The sequence below is a fragment of the Festucalex cinctus genome, chromosome 8, assembly GCF_051991245.1.
Source record: "Festucalex cinctus isolate MCC-2025b chromosome 8, RoL_Fcin_1.0, whole genome shotgun sequence".
NCBI classification, from domain to species: domain Eukaryota; kingdom Metazoa; phylum Chordata; class Actinopteri; order Syngnathiformes; family Syngnathidae; genus Festucalex; species Festucalex cinctus.
Genome location: NC_135418.1, coordinates 5,750,749 through 5,767,385, shown reverse-complemented (window position 1 = coordinate 5,767,385; position 16,637 = coordinate 5,750,749). Strand labels below are relative to the sequence as shown.

General features: G+C 39.7%; 1 protein-coding gene across 3 annotated transcripts in view; it reads right to left on the bottom strand.

The window, feature by feature from the left end:
* LOC144023490 (contactin-4-like) overlaps positions 1-16,637 on the bottom strand; it is a 177,638-nt gene that overhangs the window by 146,687 nt on the left and 14,314 nt on the right. For all 3 annotated transcript variants that reach the window (XM_077529033.1, XM_077529032.1, XM_077529034.1), the window contains exon 2: positions 3,118-3,248. In XM_077529033.1, coding sequence (XP_077385159.1) covers positions 3,118-3,172 — 55 coding nt within the window. In that variant the 5' untranslated portion in view covers positions 3,173-3,248. The remainder of the gene's footprint in view (positions 1-3,117; positions 3,249-16,637) is intronic.

Sequence of the window (16,637 nt, the reverse complement as noted above, 5' to 3'; positions counted from 1 at the left end):
GTCCGGCAGCTCCGTCGCCGACCACTTCCCACCGTGTCTCGCGTGACCGCGTGCGATCATGTGGCATTAAAAACAACAACAAACACACAGAAAGTCTGTGCTCAACAGAGAAGCAGAAAGAGAGGTGGACTTTTATTATTTTGTGGCTTTCTACCTCCAATATAAACCTCTCCTCGTCCATGTTCGCTGGTGTCTAAACCGTGAATGAGCACCTCGCACGTTAACTCCAAGCCCGTCTACGCCCACATCACGTTTTGATAGCATGCTTGCGAAATAGGAGCTGGCGAGTGTTTTATCTTGAAAGGTAACCGGAAATTTATTTTGAAACTGCGTCGGTCTTCCTGTCCCGCTCGATGTGTTTTGTGCAAGCTTGCCATTTGCCGGAGGCCTACCGCTGCGGCGTCCGGCAAAAATAGAAAATGGGCTATCCTTGCGGAAGGGCTGCGGCACGCCGCAGCTGAGACGCAGTCGACACGCAACGCACCCGCAAGCGGTGTAAACTGCACCATTCGAATGAATGGAATCTAATTGCTTGCGTCGCCGGAACGCACCGCAACCGCACCGCAACCGCAACCGGTGTAAACCCGGGGTTACACAAGGGTGAAGCTGTAATTTAACTGAAACAAAATAATAACAATTGAGATAACTCAGGGATAGATTCACTAAGAATGTGCTGCGTCCGCTAATAGCGTGAAATATTGCACCACAACTGCATCCGCAGTCTGCGCCCAGTTACCCACCTATTCACGAAGGATATTTCTGTAATCATATACCGGCGCAAACACGCCCACAAATTCTGAGAGCTGGGAGTAAATTTGCGCCTGAGTTGAGTTGTTGGCCAGAACCAAATGTGTTCATGTATCGAAGTTAGGTTTTGATTTTACAGGCAGTACATACATTCAGTGAGGACAGAGTAAAAGCATGCATGCCTATTGCGACTTGTCATCGTGCTTGAAATTTTTCCTTTTGACGAAAATAAATGTACTCTTCCTTCCAATTCCTTCCACACATGGCAATGGATTTGCGCCAAGAGCATAATAGTATACAAGTAGTAACAGTTGCGAGTAAGATGACATTATCAGAAAGCGAGGTTGGACTGAGAGTAAATGTTTTCCTCATTTAGCACCATTATGCTGTACAGAGCAGAGAGGATGATAACGATGTCATTCATTCATCCATCCATCCATCCATTTTCTTGACCGCTTATTCCTCACAAGGGTCGCGGGGGCTGCTGGCGCCTATCTCAGCTGGCTCTGGGCAGTAGGCGGGGGACACCCTGGACTGGTTGCCAACCAATCGCAGGGCACACAGAGACGAACAACCATCCACACTCACACGCACACCTAGGGACAATTCGGAGCGCCCAATTAACCTGCCATGCATGTCTTTGGAATGTGGGAGGAGACCGGAGTACCCGGAGAAGACCCACGCGGGCACGGGGAGAACATGCAAACTCCACCCAGGAAGGTCCGAGCCTGGACTCGAACCGGAGACCTCAGAACTGGGAAGCGGACGTGCTAACCACTCGACTACCGTGCCGCCCATTCATTCATAAAGTACAAATTATTGGTGCGATTGTTTATAAAAAATATATTTTCAGACGTTGATGTATGCATACAGTATGCATCTGGCACGTAAAAATGTCAAAGGTATGCAAATTACCTAATTTACAGACTCAAAAATAACATTGGGGCGCAATCTGGTTGGCAGAGCCCTTAGTGACGGATTTCCTCATCTGCACGTTTAGTGAATTAGGCGCTCCCGGATTGCTCCATTTTTAACGGTTAGCGCAGCGCAAAGGCTACACAAACCTTTAGTGTATCTACCCCTCAGAGTGGACCCATTTTCAATAGCAGTTATCCTGTATCGGGTGGCGGTAACTAGCAGTTCATTCATTTTCATTTTATTTGACTTGCTCTATGGAGCAATTTGCCCAAAATATCTTGACAATAAGCTTTTTATTTGACCATTTGCGACTCAGAATTAGCAGATTAACACCTTAGCTGTTCACAATGGATCGTTTTCAGACTTGATTCCGGTTTGAATTTCCTGACCTCTGCCTGCGGATGTAACATCATACACGCACAGTGTGTATGTGAAGAAGGAAGTGTGCAGTTTCATTTTTTTTCTGCAACACGTGGCAGTATACTACAGTAGCGATTCCAAATTCAATTCCTTCCATTGAGCAGCTATTAACCAGAAAAGAACAAAGTTCAAAGATATAGACTTTGAATTGGCAGCATGTTACAAAACCTCAACTTTTTTTCTCTTTAATTTGTATTTTTACACCCGTTGTTTTTTTTACTGCTCATTGTACATTGTGTGGACTCATTGTGTACCATTTTTTTTGTTTTTGGCTGTGACATTTATTGGAATAAAAAAAACGGTGCTTCTGGTTTTGCACCGTGATGTCTGCATGTTTGCAACAAACCTGTTTTTGTTTAAAGGAGAATGTCAGTTCTGTTGGAATGTCCCCGTCCACCTTTCACAGGTTAAAACAAAAAATAAATATATTGTTCAACATTGCGTTGGTGAGTTATTACAAAAAAATATTTTGGAAGAAATGCTTCAATGGTGTCCAGGAATTGACCAACATTTGGGAGAAAAATGTACCTTAAATGTCAACTATCATTCAAGGATGGTACAAGACTGCTAAACAAGAGGTCCGCATTAAGTGCAAGAACTCATTTTGTAGATTTTATTTTTATTTTTATTTATTTATTTATTTTCAGAAAAATTAACTCGACGTTTTTTTCCCCGTATTTTTGATTTCTGGGATCCCCCCCATCCCATTTACCACTTTTTTTCCCATAGAAAACATGCAAATTGAATGCTTATCATTGTTTTTTGAATATATATATATATATATATATATATATATATATATATATATATATATATATATATATATATTTTGGTGTGTGTGTGTGTGTGTGGGGGGGGTATTAAAAAAACAACAACAACAACACACATTTCACGGGCTGCAGGCCACCCTCTCTTCATTTATGTCGATAACATCTTAAATTATGTCAGCTGGCCCAAATACATGAACACATGATTTGCAATTCACAAAGGCAGCTTTGGCATGCATCAAAAGTTGTTAGTGATATACTTTACCTGCAAGGCACCCCATGAGTGACTGCAGCACCAGGAGTTTCCATAGTAACATCATCTTCAATTTTAAAGGGTTAAGGTAGACTCACATCCAGTCACAAATGTATGGAATCCAATTTTGTTGCAGTATCAATCTACAGACCAAACATACAAATGTTATGAGTAAGATGTTAACATGATATATTGCATTTATCAAACTATGAAAATTAGAAATTAATGACATTAAACAGAGTAATACATTCATCATAATGTAATTAATTTTCAGTCGGTACAATGTATTGAGCAATGTTATCTCTCTATCAGAAAAGAGAGTGGATGGAATATGAAAGGAAAATATCATATTTGCTCAATATGTTACTCTTGAAACATATTTGTCTGCTTTTCATATTGCTTGTATTTGTGGTGTCGTTTTGTTGTAAGGTTGTCATGTTTCCTGTAATGTAATTCAATTTTGCAGCCGAGAAGAATATGGAATAAGACATTATCGGGTATATTGCTCCAGGACTAAAAATACAAAAAAATAAAAACCAAAAAGTTAAAAACTATTGTATAATATCTTAACATAAATGAGTGTGTATGAGAGAATATGTTAATTTAATTTGGCCTTGAAGACTAAAATAAGATGATGTAGCCTATGCTACATCTTTTTTAATGGTTATTCCACCCGGATATCATTCACCATAGAAAACACAAACACAGAATGAGATCAAAACAACCCACCGTAAAACACCTCCTAAAATTACCAGGAATTATTTGAATGTGCCATTAATCATTAATTATGTATTCTGCACCTTCCAGCTCAGACCTCCATCCACCCCTGGAAAAGATGCCTTTTATCTTCATACATCATTAAGAGGGTTGTCAGAGTCAGTCTTTGGTACATGAATGGTGCAGGGCAGTGACTTACTCCTCGAGAGCATTTTTACACATATTAAAGTGTGTCTGATAAAAGCAGAAGCTCTCGGCCAAGCATAAAAATGACTCTTTAGTAAGCGAACAAAACCCATTCATTTTATACAATTAGGTCGATGCAAAAGGTTTAGGAACATAATGATGAGATGTTAAATAATAAAACTAATGACAATGTTTGTACACAGGCAACATCCAGGAAAAACAAACAAACTGGAATTATAATGTTGGACGGCTTCAACGTAAAATAATAGTCATTTTCGTCATCCCTTAAAACTCGGTGGCAGGTACATTCATTCAATCCTCTATTTCGAGTCCAAGCATGGAAGTCAGAATTTAGGCAAAACATTAAGTTGACTCATCCATGTATCTTGACGAGTGCTGTCTTGACCAAAATGTGGTTGTTTCTTTCAACAAAAGAGTTGGTAGTATGCGCAAAGCCTGTGTGAAAGAGTTTCTTAACCAGTTCACTACAAAGAGCTGAAGCTGAATTGCCACATGGCAAATGGAAGACTCTTTTCTAGAATTGAAACAAAACAAAAACCCTACTTTGGTCTATTTTACTCAGCTTTCTTAAAAACTGAACATACTGTACGCATTTCTGAACATAATGACTGGAGCACCTGGTACTTGATTTATTCATGTCCAGTTACCTGCACTGCTGCTCAGTCTCATTTTGTTCTACTATCTCTGTTCTCTTAAATCCAGGATTTACCGATTGCAAGGGGACAAATATATTATTCTATTGCATTCAATTCTAGTGGCACTAAAAATCACAAAATGAAAGTATCTCGGAGACTTGTTCCCGATCACGAGTGAGGATAGGATGGAGCAGCAGATCGACAGATGGATTGGTGTTGCATCTGCAGTGATGCGGACGCGACATCAGTCGGTTGTGCTAAAGAAAGAGCTGAGCCAAAAGGCGGCGCTCTTGACTTACCGCTTGAGCTACATTCCTCACTTACGCTCACTAGCTGTGGGTCGTGACCAAAAGAACGAGATCACAGATACAAGAGGCCAAAATGGGTTTCCTCCGTGGGGTGTCTTTTTTTTTTTTTTTTTGATGCGTGTAATACAAATGTTGTTGCCTTTCAAAACTAAATTCCAATTTAAAAAAAATAATATTATGATTAGGCCTACTAGAATTAATCGGGATCGGGAGGGGAGGGGTGGGGGGTCGATGCGTGCTCCGGAGATGCACGTTATCCAAACCTATCTATAAATCTTTTTTTATTGCCAAGTTTGTTAATGTTGATGAATGTCACTAAGTTCTAATTAAAAAACAGCACTTTACACATCTTTTGGATTGATATTTTGCTTAGTTTTTCACTGAACCCATATGTCGTTTCTCTATATTATCGACATATATCAACTCAACCTTATTTATAAAGCACTTTAAAACATCCATTGCTGCATACGAAGTGCTGAGCATGGGATAGAAATCAGTCTTGCAGTAGAGACAAGTGAAAGAAAATAACACAAAATAAAATTAATTCTAGTAAATATAAGTAGATAAGTATACAAGCAAAAAAAATATTAAATATTATAAATATTAAAATTATAACAAGATGTAGGTAAGTTAATAAGTAAATATAATAAGTATAAATAAAATAACACAAAATACAGAAGGCACCATAAAACACTGAAATGATGCGAAGTCTCATGCTGAGTCAAAGACCAAAGAATAAAGATGTCTGGCAAAACTGATATGAAATTTTGTCCATATCGTACAGCCCTAAATCCAAAAAGCAAATGTAGGCAACTGCTTGCCAATCCCAGATAGAATGGGCTGTGTCACAGAGTCATTCATTTGGACATAGTTGTTTACAGACGTGACAAGTGGTTTTGTTGCAAATCAACTTTTGAGTTGAGTTGATTGAGTCCACAGATCTCCTCAACAGAAGCTCTTCAGCATACCCCATTTTAGGTAAAGCATACTACTTTTACTTTGCACTGCTCCCTACTAAGTACTGTATATCAGGTGTGTACTTTGGACATTGAACATTGTATGTTGTGGTCATTTGTAAAGTTCATCGTGAATTTTTGATTGGCTTCTACAATTCAGCCAGCTCAAGATTAATGAGGATTTGTCATAACAGCCTTACAGAACTATAGTACGATGAGTTATATTGTAAATTATATTTCCATGTGTAACAGATGCCAGCTTGAGCTGTATATGTTTAATATAACTTCCCTTCTCTGAGCTTTCACAGGGTCTTTTGCCCTTTTGCTGACTTTTAACTTATCAGAGTCAGTGCGCTCCACTTCAAAGGTGATGCCGCAGTTCGAAACCAGAGTGGGTCGACAATGCTCAAATTCCATCAGTTATACATGTGCCCCTTTTTTTTTAAATTTTAGCACCTGCCCATTCAAAGGTCACTGCACGCCCCTGAAGCTCGGTCATTCCAAATAGAGCTCCTGTTCCACCACATTGAGAGGAGCCAGACGAGGTGGCTCGGGCATGTGGCGAGGATGCCCTCTGGACATCTCCCTGTTGAATGTACTGGGCAGCAGTGTTGCCGTAGTAACGCGTTACTCAAAAAAGTTGCTTTCTAAAGTAACTAATAGTCTAACGCGTTACTTTATTCTACAAAGTAGTCTGATTAAAGTTACTGTCCAGCGAATCAATGCGTTACTCCACATTTTCATGAAGAAGGCAAACTATCTCACTGTTGTAACAGTCACAAACAACTACTGCTAACTACGAAGATGAGGCAGAAGTCATTGATCACCACACTGAATTCAGCCATGGTCTGGTCATGAATGGTTTGCACATTCAAAACAAAAGTGATGATACTTTTACTACTAGTTTTATTAACCAACAGGCACACAACACAACAAAAAAAGTGTGCATTATGGACCATAAAAGTGGTAAAAAAAATAATTTATTTCCATCCTCAACTGGTCCGTGAAGCATTATGGGATGAGGTCGTCTCCGCCCTCTCGCCAGGGGGAGTGACGTCAGACAAGTTACGTTTTCAGTAGGGGTGGAACAAAAAAACGATTTGACCAAACCATCGTTCGTCAAGGGGAGCTAAACGACCGTATCGGTTGCGAGTGAGGCTTTATGGTTTTCATAACAATAGCAAGAGTTCTGCGCCGTGCTCCACTTGTTTTGTTTACATTTCAGTAGCATCACCATTCAAGCTACTTCCGTGTTTCCGTGCTCGCGACACGGCGCGCGCGCGCGCAACGAGTGACAACATACAAATGGAGACAGTTAGCAGAAGCCGGTGCCGTACATCTCGGTATTTCCCATGGCTATCGAGTCCTCTCGGTGCACTTGTATGTCCCGGGCCGGCGTTGGTACTGCGCGCGAGCCAAAAAGAATAACTCCCGTGACGATCCAATGCATGGATTCAAACCACACAGGTATGTCCCACAGCCAACACACCAGCTAAGCTAAAAGCACACTGCAAGTATCTCATTTCTCAGTTTGTGGCTCCCTGTCAATGTCTACAACTAGCATGAGCAGCAGATAGGAGAACTGAGACGTGCCCGCGATTACGACAGCCCAAAAAACAAAATATAAACAGTAGTGATTCTGTGGTCATCATCGTGTCTCAGATTAAAAAAACAAAAAAAGATGTCATACATTAACCAAAAATGAAAGTGATGACAAAAGAAAAAAAAATTCTTAAATACAAAAATTGTTGATTAAAAAGGGAAATGAACTTTTGGAAATATTTTTGCATATATTAAGTGGTTAAAATGTGTTTGATAGATTTATTGTTCCATAAGGTGGCTTCATATTTCTTTTGGCTGGACGGTAGGTTTATTTCATGTCTTAAATTTATGTTTCTGAAATACTTCACAATGTGCAAATATTCTGTTTAATTGTGTTGGTGTCTGTCTAAAGGTTAAATATTTATATTTAACATTAAATTATCAACCTTTTGTTTTCCTGATCCTTATTTTGAAGAGAAAAAACAAACAAACCAAAAAACAATTATAACTGTCAATAACTACTAATAAATATTTAAACTGATACATGTGTACACACTGGAATAGCGGAACAAACAAACAATAGAGGAATTTAGGGGATTTTCATTTTCAACCTGGATAGATTTTTATTTTTTGTTTTATAAAAAGTATTCACGTTACAAGAAGTCAAGAGAGACTGCCTATTTTGTTTTTCATTAAAAAAAACCTTTATTTTCATGTTAAAAATGCACTTTCAAGAAAGTATTTGGAACTCCGTTTCTACTGCATTATTTTTATGTTGAGATGGTGTTATCGGCAGCTGCTGAAAGTAACTAAAAAAGTAACTTTTAATCTAACTTAGTTACTTTTAAAATCAAGTAATCAGTAACGCAATTTAGTTACTTTTAAAACCAAGTAATCAGTAAAGTAACTAAGTTACTTTTTCAAGGTAACTGTGGCAACACTGCTGGGCAGGTCCCACAGGGAGGACATGCTGAAGAGTGTATTTCCACTTGGCTGGCCTGCGAACGCCTTGGAATTCCCTTAGAAAAGGTGGATGAAGGGGCCTACAAAGAGAAAAGTCTGGGCTTCCCTACTAAAGTTGCTGCCGAGCCAGGTAAGCGTAAGAGTTGAGGTCATAATCAATTGGGGCCACTATTTGAAAACTGTTTAGCTAGCAGCGGTGTACTGATAAAGGAAGAAAAAAAAAAAGAATGAAATTCCTGGATCCAAGCTTCAAGCCCTAAAATCCCTTGCAATTTTTTTTTTTATCACATCCCGAAAGCAGTTCATCACAAAAATAAAACCACTTGACACCTCTATATTTATGGGTTTTTTTTTTCAAGAGTGCTAGCTATTTTGAAACAGACCAAATGGCTACTACTCCAAATGCATCATATTATACTCTGTTACAGTACATCGGTTATATGGGCCAGTGTCATTATCAACTTTATTTGTCCCCCTTCCCCAAAACAGGAGACCATTTTATCTCTGACCAGTTTTGTACCCATATGCAGTGACGTGCAGTCAGGGCAGGCAAGGTAGGCACTAACTGACCAAGGCTGAAATGAAACGAAAATTAATTGGCTTCTTCTATTGATTTAAATTATTTTTGCATTTCACATAGCCTATACTACCTATATAGATTTGAAAGTGACAACATCTGGCGATTTTCATAGCTCAATTAAAAAGGAATCACGACTTCTTCTGGCCTGCAGCCAAAAATGCTGCAGAATTCTCCTGCTGAAGGCACCCGCCTCCGATGCCTCCAGTATCCCTTTCTGAGTAGCGATGTGTGTTCGCGCATGTGTAGTCAGTTTCCCAGTAGAAAAGTCCTTTACGCAAATAGGCAGATTGCTACGCAGCCTTTTTACGTATTCCTATGCGAACATACGTTCGCACAGTGCATTCGTGAATTCAAAACACGCTTAGTGCACAGTACGCCGGTAGGATGACGCCACTCTGGAAAATATAAAACTATTTTCGCGCCTTTCTTTTGAGGAAAAACATCATCTTTTGAAGGATGGGAGATCAACGCCTTAGCTACCGGATCTTCAGCAAAGTAAGGGATAGAGAATTATTCGGACTTTTCACTTTTCAGAATGCTACAAAAGGAAATACTGGCTTTGTGGATAGTTTCACTTTACATGATATTTGACATTGTTATTGCTAGCTTGATTTTGCAAGGAATTAGACTGTTTTACAGGGAGGTGTCCACTTTATTACATCCTTTCCGGGCGTCCGGACGGGTTTTTATTAATGAATGAAATTGTCCGGGTTTCGTTGTGCGGCAAATGGGAGGCGGAGTGCACTGCACCGTGTTTATCGCGACAGGCAGACCCACATTTGCAGACATCAGTTAGCGTTCGAATATTGTTCTCGGCTGCAACGGTGGAGTTTTAGCTGAGTGGCGAAGTGATGAGCTGCCTCACGAGAGGCAAAGGGCACGAAACCCGCTCATCCCAATTTCTTTGCGGAGCAAAAAAATGCGCTTAAAACATTGTGTCTGTCGTAATCATTTTTGTCAAGTAATTTTTGTTTCTAACAATACAGAGGAGGCATGCATTAAAATAGTTTGAATGTATAGCATCTTGGAGTAAACAGTATCATTTTTAAGTACCCTATTTTCCGCACTATAAGGCGCACCTAAAAGCCATCAATTTTTTCAAAAGCTGACCATGCGCCTTATAATCCAGTGCGCCTTATGTATGGATTAATATTGAGCCTTAACAGGTCTCGCTATCGGTGACCCTGCACGATCCCGCCATCTTGGATCGCTAGCTAATACTAATACTTTACCTCAGAGAAAATAATAAAACAGCTGTTTATTCATTTTGGGAGTGAATGGAGTTGTCAGAAAGCGGGTTTGTAATCTATTAATAAAGTTTGACTGACCTATCTGATTGTTTTGTTGACATTCCCATTAGCGCAGCACCATCTAATGGATGCATAACGTAACCTCAGCCTCTACTGTAGCGCCTTATATATGGAAAAAGTTTTAAAATATGTCATTCATTGAAGGTGCGCCTTATAGTGCGGTGTGCCTTATAATGCCTTATAATGCTGCGGAAAATACGGTATATTAGTCCGGCCTAAGTGTCTTTTTTTTCGATTAATATAGGGTCACCCTAGGATATTTATTTTTTTATTTAACCTTTATTTAACCAGGATAGTCCTGTTGAGATTAAAAACCTCTTTTTCAAGGGAGTCCTGGCCAAGAGGCAGCAAAACAGTTTACATTACAGTTAGAAATAAAAGTTTCACTTACAATCACATAAAAATTATATAAAACAGTTACAAATCAATGAGGCCGTCTCAAGTGCTCTTTATATGGATATGTTGGACACTCGCCTGCCGACACACACATTTGTAATTGGTGTGTATGTTTCAATTTACGACTGCCTGCCTACCCAAGCCTAGACCTCACTGCACATCACTGCCTATATGTATGTACCCATATTTTGGCTTTGTGAACATTTTTAACCAAAGAGCTTGTTCTGGGGCAAATGAACATTTTTTTTTTGCAGTTCATTTTCAGTGCCAGGTTTTCTCTAGAGGAAATCCATCTAAAAACAAAAAACGCAATAATGTATACGGATGGAATTCACATCAGCCTCACTCAACCTGACTTGACAAATGATTGGGTATCCTCCTATAATATTCAGGAATTTTACGGGAATGTCGTTGAGAATTCAAAACATACACATTCAACACTCCACCAGTCTCTACTTACAAGTGGTCAAGAAAAAGGATGGATGGATGTTTTTGGGATGAAACTGAATGCAGACATCCCAAAAACGTACCAAAAAAGTGTTTTTCACAGGAATCTGACAATATGATACTTGTTTTTATTTTTTCTGGAAAAAAAACAAACTAAAAAACCCCCCCCCAAAAAAAAAAAAAAACCACTATATTAATTTTTAAGGGGAAGTCTAATTTACTGTATGCTTCTTGTTGCATGCTATACAGAGGAATAGACCACACACAGGCATCCAAGGAGAGATGTCAGAGTGGTGGGACGCACAAAACAGTATTTCAACCTTGAGCTGCGTTGGGTTACGTTTATTGGCCTGGTCAACAGTAGTCAAGATGTAGACGAGCATCTCTCCAACAACAAGTTGCAATTGATTTTTGTCCGCACTCAACCCCTTAACCTTCCAATCCAAAGCTCTTACAGTTGTGCCATTTTTCTCCTTAGGAAACTGATGTTAAACTATGCTGTAAATAGACATAAGGTCGCCACATTCAAGAAAGCATATCTTTCCAGTGCCAAAACGACATTGCAATTCCATCCACAGATTCTGACTTCTGATGGCAGTACAAATCTTAAACATACTGTATAGACATGCAGAAGAAAGGGGACTAGATTTGCTTAATGTTTTCTTAATTGTATACAAATTAGTGCTATCAAATGATTAAATTTTTTAATCTGATTAATCACACTTTTTAATTTTGATTAATCACGATTGATCAGCTAAATTGCGTATTTGCGTAATATAAAATAAATACAAAATACCGTAATATTTTGACATTAACGCATTTTATTATCTGAATGTCATTTGGAAACATTGATTAAATGCATGTACGCAATTTCATGCATGCGTGTATTGCTCAAAACGTAACAGCATCATATCAATTGGGTGCAATTCAGCAATTATTAAGTAATTAAACGCGAATTACTTTTGTTTTATCTAAAGTCCCATCGGGGTGTTTTTTAAAGCGAAATTTACCACCGAGCACACCAACTGCAGTCACTCCGCTCATTTTGGAACAACAGGCGTAGGAAATACCGTGCATTGACCTCATCACTGACCTGCGCAGCCTTCAAAACCATCCGCGGTTATGTTCAAGGCTCAAGTGCAGTCGAAAAAAATAGTGCGATTAATCTGCGGTAATACGCGATTAATGCAACATTTTTCTGTGATTAATTAATCTATTAACGCTTTAACTTTGACAGCCCTAATACAAATTTGAATAAAATTCAACAACCAGTCATTTTCCAAATATATATCTATAAGCAAGCTGTTGGGAATTATAGCTAGGAGGGAATTTATGAATATTGTGTACTTCTAGAAAAGTTTTCCAATTTTGGCAGGGTGTTAGGTATTGGCCTAAGGTTTTCAAAAATCCATGGATACAAGTTGGGGTGACCCCCGATTGGCTGCTATGCATACAATCCAAATAACACAATGAACAGACATAAACATATTTATTTAAAGGTTAATTCAAACAATCTACTGTATTTATTCAAAGTTAACTGTATTCCATGAACGCCATTCCTTACTTGATCAAAGGTCTGAAACTCAGGTCTTGAGGGCCACAATCATGTTTTAGAGGTTTCCCTCCTCCAGTACACTTGAATCAAATGATCAGGATCGTTATCAGGTTTCTGTAGAGCTTGCTGATCCTTTGAATCAGGTGTGTTGGAAGAGAGAATCCTCTAAAACATACAGGACTGTGGCCCTCGAGGCCCGGAGTTAGCTAAAGATAACTATGAAAATATATTTTCATTTATTGTTTTTATGAATATATTCACTTTAAATAAATAAATAAATAAATAAATAAATGATAATATATCAGAACTGGATACTTTGTGTCAAGCAAAGTAGAAAATCACTTCAAACAACAATTTAAAGGTCCCCTCATATGAAATGTTCACTTTTTGGTGGGTTTTGGTCATAAATATGCCTTACTACAGCCTGACAAAGTCCCCAAGTTGTAAGATACCCAAGTTGTAAGATAAGCGATCCATGTTTGCCTTTTCTTTGGCTGTTTGTATCAAAGTAGGTCAAATAGCACTCTCAAATGGGCTGTTTTAGCAGGTCGGTTTTACACGTCACTAACCCCACCTTTTTCGGTTTTACACATCACTAGCTCAGCGGGAACTCCACCCTCACAATTTTCAACCACTCCCACTGCCGGAGATTTCCAACCCACGAAACAGCAGCAGCAGCATGAGGACAGCATGGCAACAAAACAACCCCATAGGAACTGCTCTGAACCAGATTGTACAGAGGACAACAAAAACTTTTTTCTTCTGCCACAGAAAGGCTTGTGTTTGGACTGTATTTATGCATTAAATATGCCCAAGCAACTCCCAAAACGTTTTAATTCCTGCGAGTGGTGTGGCCGATTTCGCGGTCCTGCATCTGCGGCCCGGAGGGTCGTGGAGGGCTGGCACCGACGCCGATTGAAAGCCAAGGTCAACCCGGTTCCGGGGATGTCTTCATTTTCCCCGTAGGACTTACGGTTTGACCGTACGGGGGTGTCTATCCCAGTAGCTGTACCCGGAAGATATGATTCGTGAGGACTCGGGTGAACAGCCCTGACAGTTTGTGGCAAACATTTTACTGACGACTGCTTCAGGAATTTGGAACAATACAAATGTGGATTAGCAGAACATCTTTCACTTACCCCGTATCGGTACCAACTATTGAAAGTAAAGCATTGCCAATATTCCTTCAGGTGCAGACGTGAAGACTGTTTGTAAAAGGAGCACATGGAAAAGATGAGACTTGGCCACGCCCAACTCATTTTGTAGTCAAAAACACACGGAAGTCTGGCGAGCCTTGGCCACGGCCACCAAAATCTGCTCGTTTGATGCTAGGCTGACAATAGACCTTCTTAGTGGAGACTGCAACTCTACAACAAGGTACAAATTTCGTGAACATTTCTTTTGATACAGTATTAGGGCGTCCAGAGGATGGTGGGAGTAATTGCTACAAAGTTCATATCAGGTGATCTTTTAGACGAAAGAAACCTGAGCTATAACTGTCTTTCGGCAGGTGCTAGCTATCTTATATTTGATGTATACCAGCCACTAGGGGGCCACCCCAACTTGCATCCATGGAAGTTAGGCCCATACTAACATCATGGCAAAAATTAAAAACATTTCCAAAATCTTCCTGACTTTGCACGGATTCTCTCCTGGCTATTACGACATCACAACTATACATAATAGCACCCAACATTTATTTTTCCCAGGTGACTTGGCACTCAAGATGGACAAAGGCATCCGGCTGCTGGACTACATGTCACTTTTACGTCAACGCCAAAAAGTAATCGGGACTGCAGCACCAGCATAAATTAGCATCAACTACCAACATTATAAGTGTTGTCTTCTAATCATCTGCAGACAAACACTGGAAAGCAGTGCCCCTGCATTGGGCTCGGACCTCAGTGTAGTACAGTACATTAAAAAATGGGAGGTGTGTAAGGCTACAGAGCAGTGCTAACCTGTAGCCTACACACCGATATAAACCAGTGTATGAATGTAGTGAATTAAAAACAGCGGGAGATAGGTGGGACAGATCTATTTAACTGTGTTGATAGTGAGATATATAAAGTAGGTAATATTGCTAATTACGACATAGAAGCAATATCAACCAATGAAGTTTTGCTAGCTATCGCACAGCTAGCTGACAATAAATCCTGTGGTTCAGATCACATCTCTGCTGAGCACCTTAAAAATGCAGGCCCAAAGGTTGCAGCTCTTTTAGCTATATGTTTTACGAGCTGTTTGTCCCACGGTATTTTACCAAATAATATGTTAGCGGTTACTAGGGGTGTGAATTGCCTAGTACCTGACGATTCGATTCGTATCACGATTCACAGGTCACGATTCGATTCGATACCGATTAATCCCGATACGAATTTATAAGTCGATTGTTGCGATTTTTTTTCATTCAAATTTAGAAAATACTAATCAGTAAGCTTGTAGAGTGTAAGATTTATATGAAAATGTATTATTTATTTATCTGAAATTTCAGTCTTATAGAGGTTGTAATCTGTTTCATGTTTGAACAGCATTAAAATAAAATATTAAGGCTTAATGTTCCGTTCATATAACATTCTTCCATGCTCAAGGTGTGAATCCTAACCCGAAGTCAGACGTTTTTTTTGAATATTTTTCCATTAAAAATGGAAGTTTAAAAATCGATTCACACACACACACACACACAAAAAAAAAAAAAAGGCAATGATGATAAGACGTTGAATCGGTAAGACTACCGAATGAACAATTCTGAGCTCTTTAAAAAAAAATAAAAAAAAAAAATAAAAAAATAAACGATTTTTTTTTTATTGAATCGATTCCAGAATCGCGCGATGTAGTATCGCCATATATCGCCGAATCGATTTTTTTTTAACACCCCTAGCGGTTACCCTGGTTCCTGTTATTAAGGATAAGGCAGGTAAAGTGTCAAGTCTGGATAATTACAGACCGATTGCTCTGGCCAGTGTACTCTCTAAAGTACTGGAGAAAATATTATTGGACAGATTAAATCCATATCTTGTTCGTACTAACAACCAATTTGGTTTTAAGTCCAAACATAGTACAGATTTATGTATTTATTCTCTGTGACACGACGAGGAGAGGTAGGACTCGGACGCAGGGTAAAGGTAGGCCACCAAGGCAACAGATTTATTGCTTGTCAGCTGCTGTCTCCTCTCAAGCTGAGAGGAGAAAGGGGAGTCAAAAAGTGGAGAACTAAAAACGCTCCACTGGGGAGGAAAAAACAGGCACAAGGTACAGGGGACAACTCAAGGCGCTCCGCTAGGGAGGATAAAGGGCTCAAGGCACAAGGGGAAACTAAGGACGCTTCGCTGGGGAGTAAAAGGCACAAAAACAAGGCAAAACGACAAGGCACCGGGATCAAGGGATCGAGGACTCGAGGACTCGAGGACTCGAGGACTCGAGGACTCGAGGACTCGAGGACTCGAGGACTCGAGGACTCGAGGACTCGAGGACTCGAGGACTCGAGGACTCGAGGACTGTGGAACGCTTCCATGCACTGATGTGACACTTCGGCAACGGAGGGGAGAAGGCTGATGGCTTTTATTGCGTGGGTTGATTGTTGGCAGGTGGCGATAATCATGGGCGGGGACCGGTAATTAGTGAGCGGCAGGAAGGGCAAGTGACCTGGGGTGAGAGGAGAGTTAGATTTTCAAAGTAAACAGGAAACATGATAATAAATAAAATAAAAGCATGGACCGCCACGCCGGTGGCGGCGTGACACTCTGAAAGAAATGTTTGATACGTACAGAAGGGAAAACTCCTCTGTTTTAGTTGGTTTTATTGATGCCTCTAAGGCTTTTGATAGGGTTAATCATTATAAATTGTTTTATAAATTGCATAAAAAAGGAGTACCTAAAACTATAATTAGGATTCTGGCATTCTGGTACGCCAATCA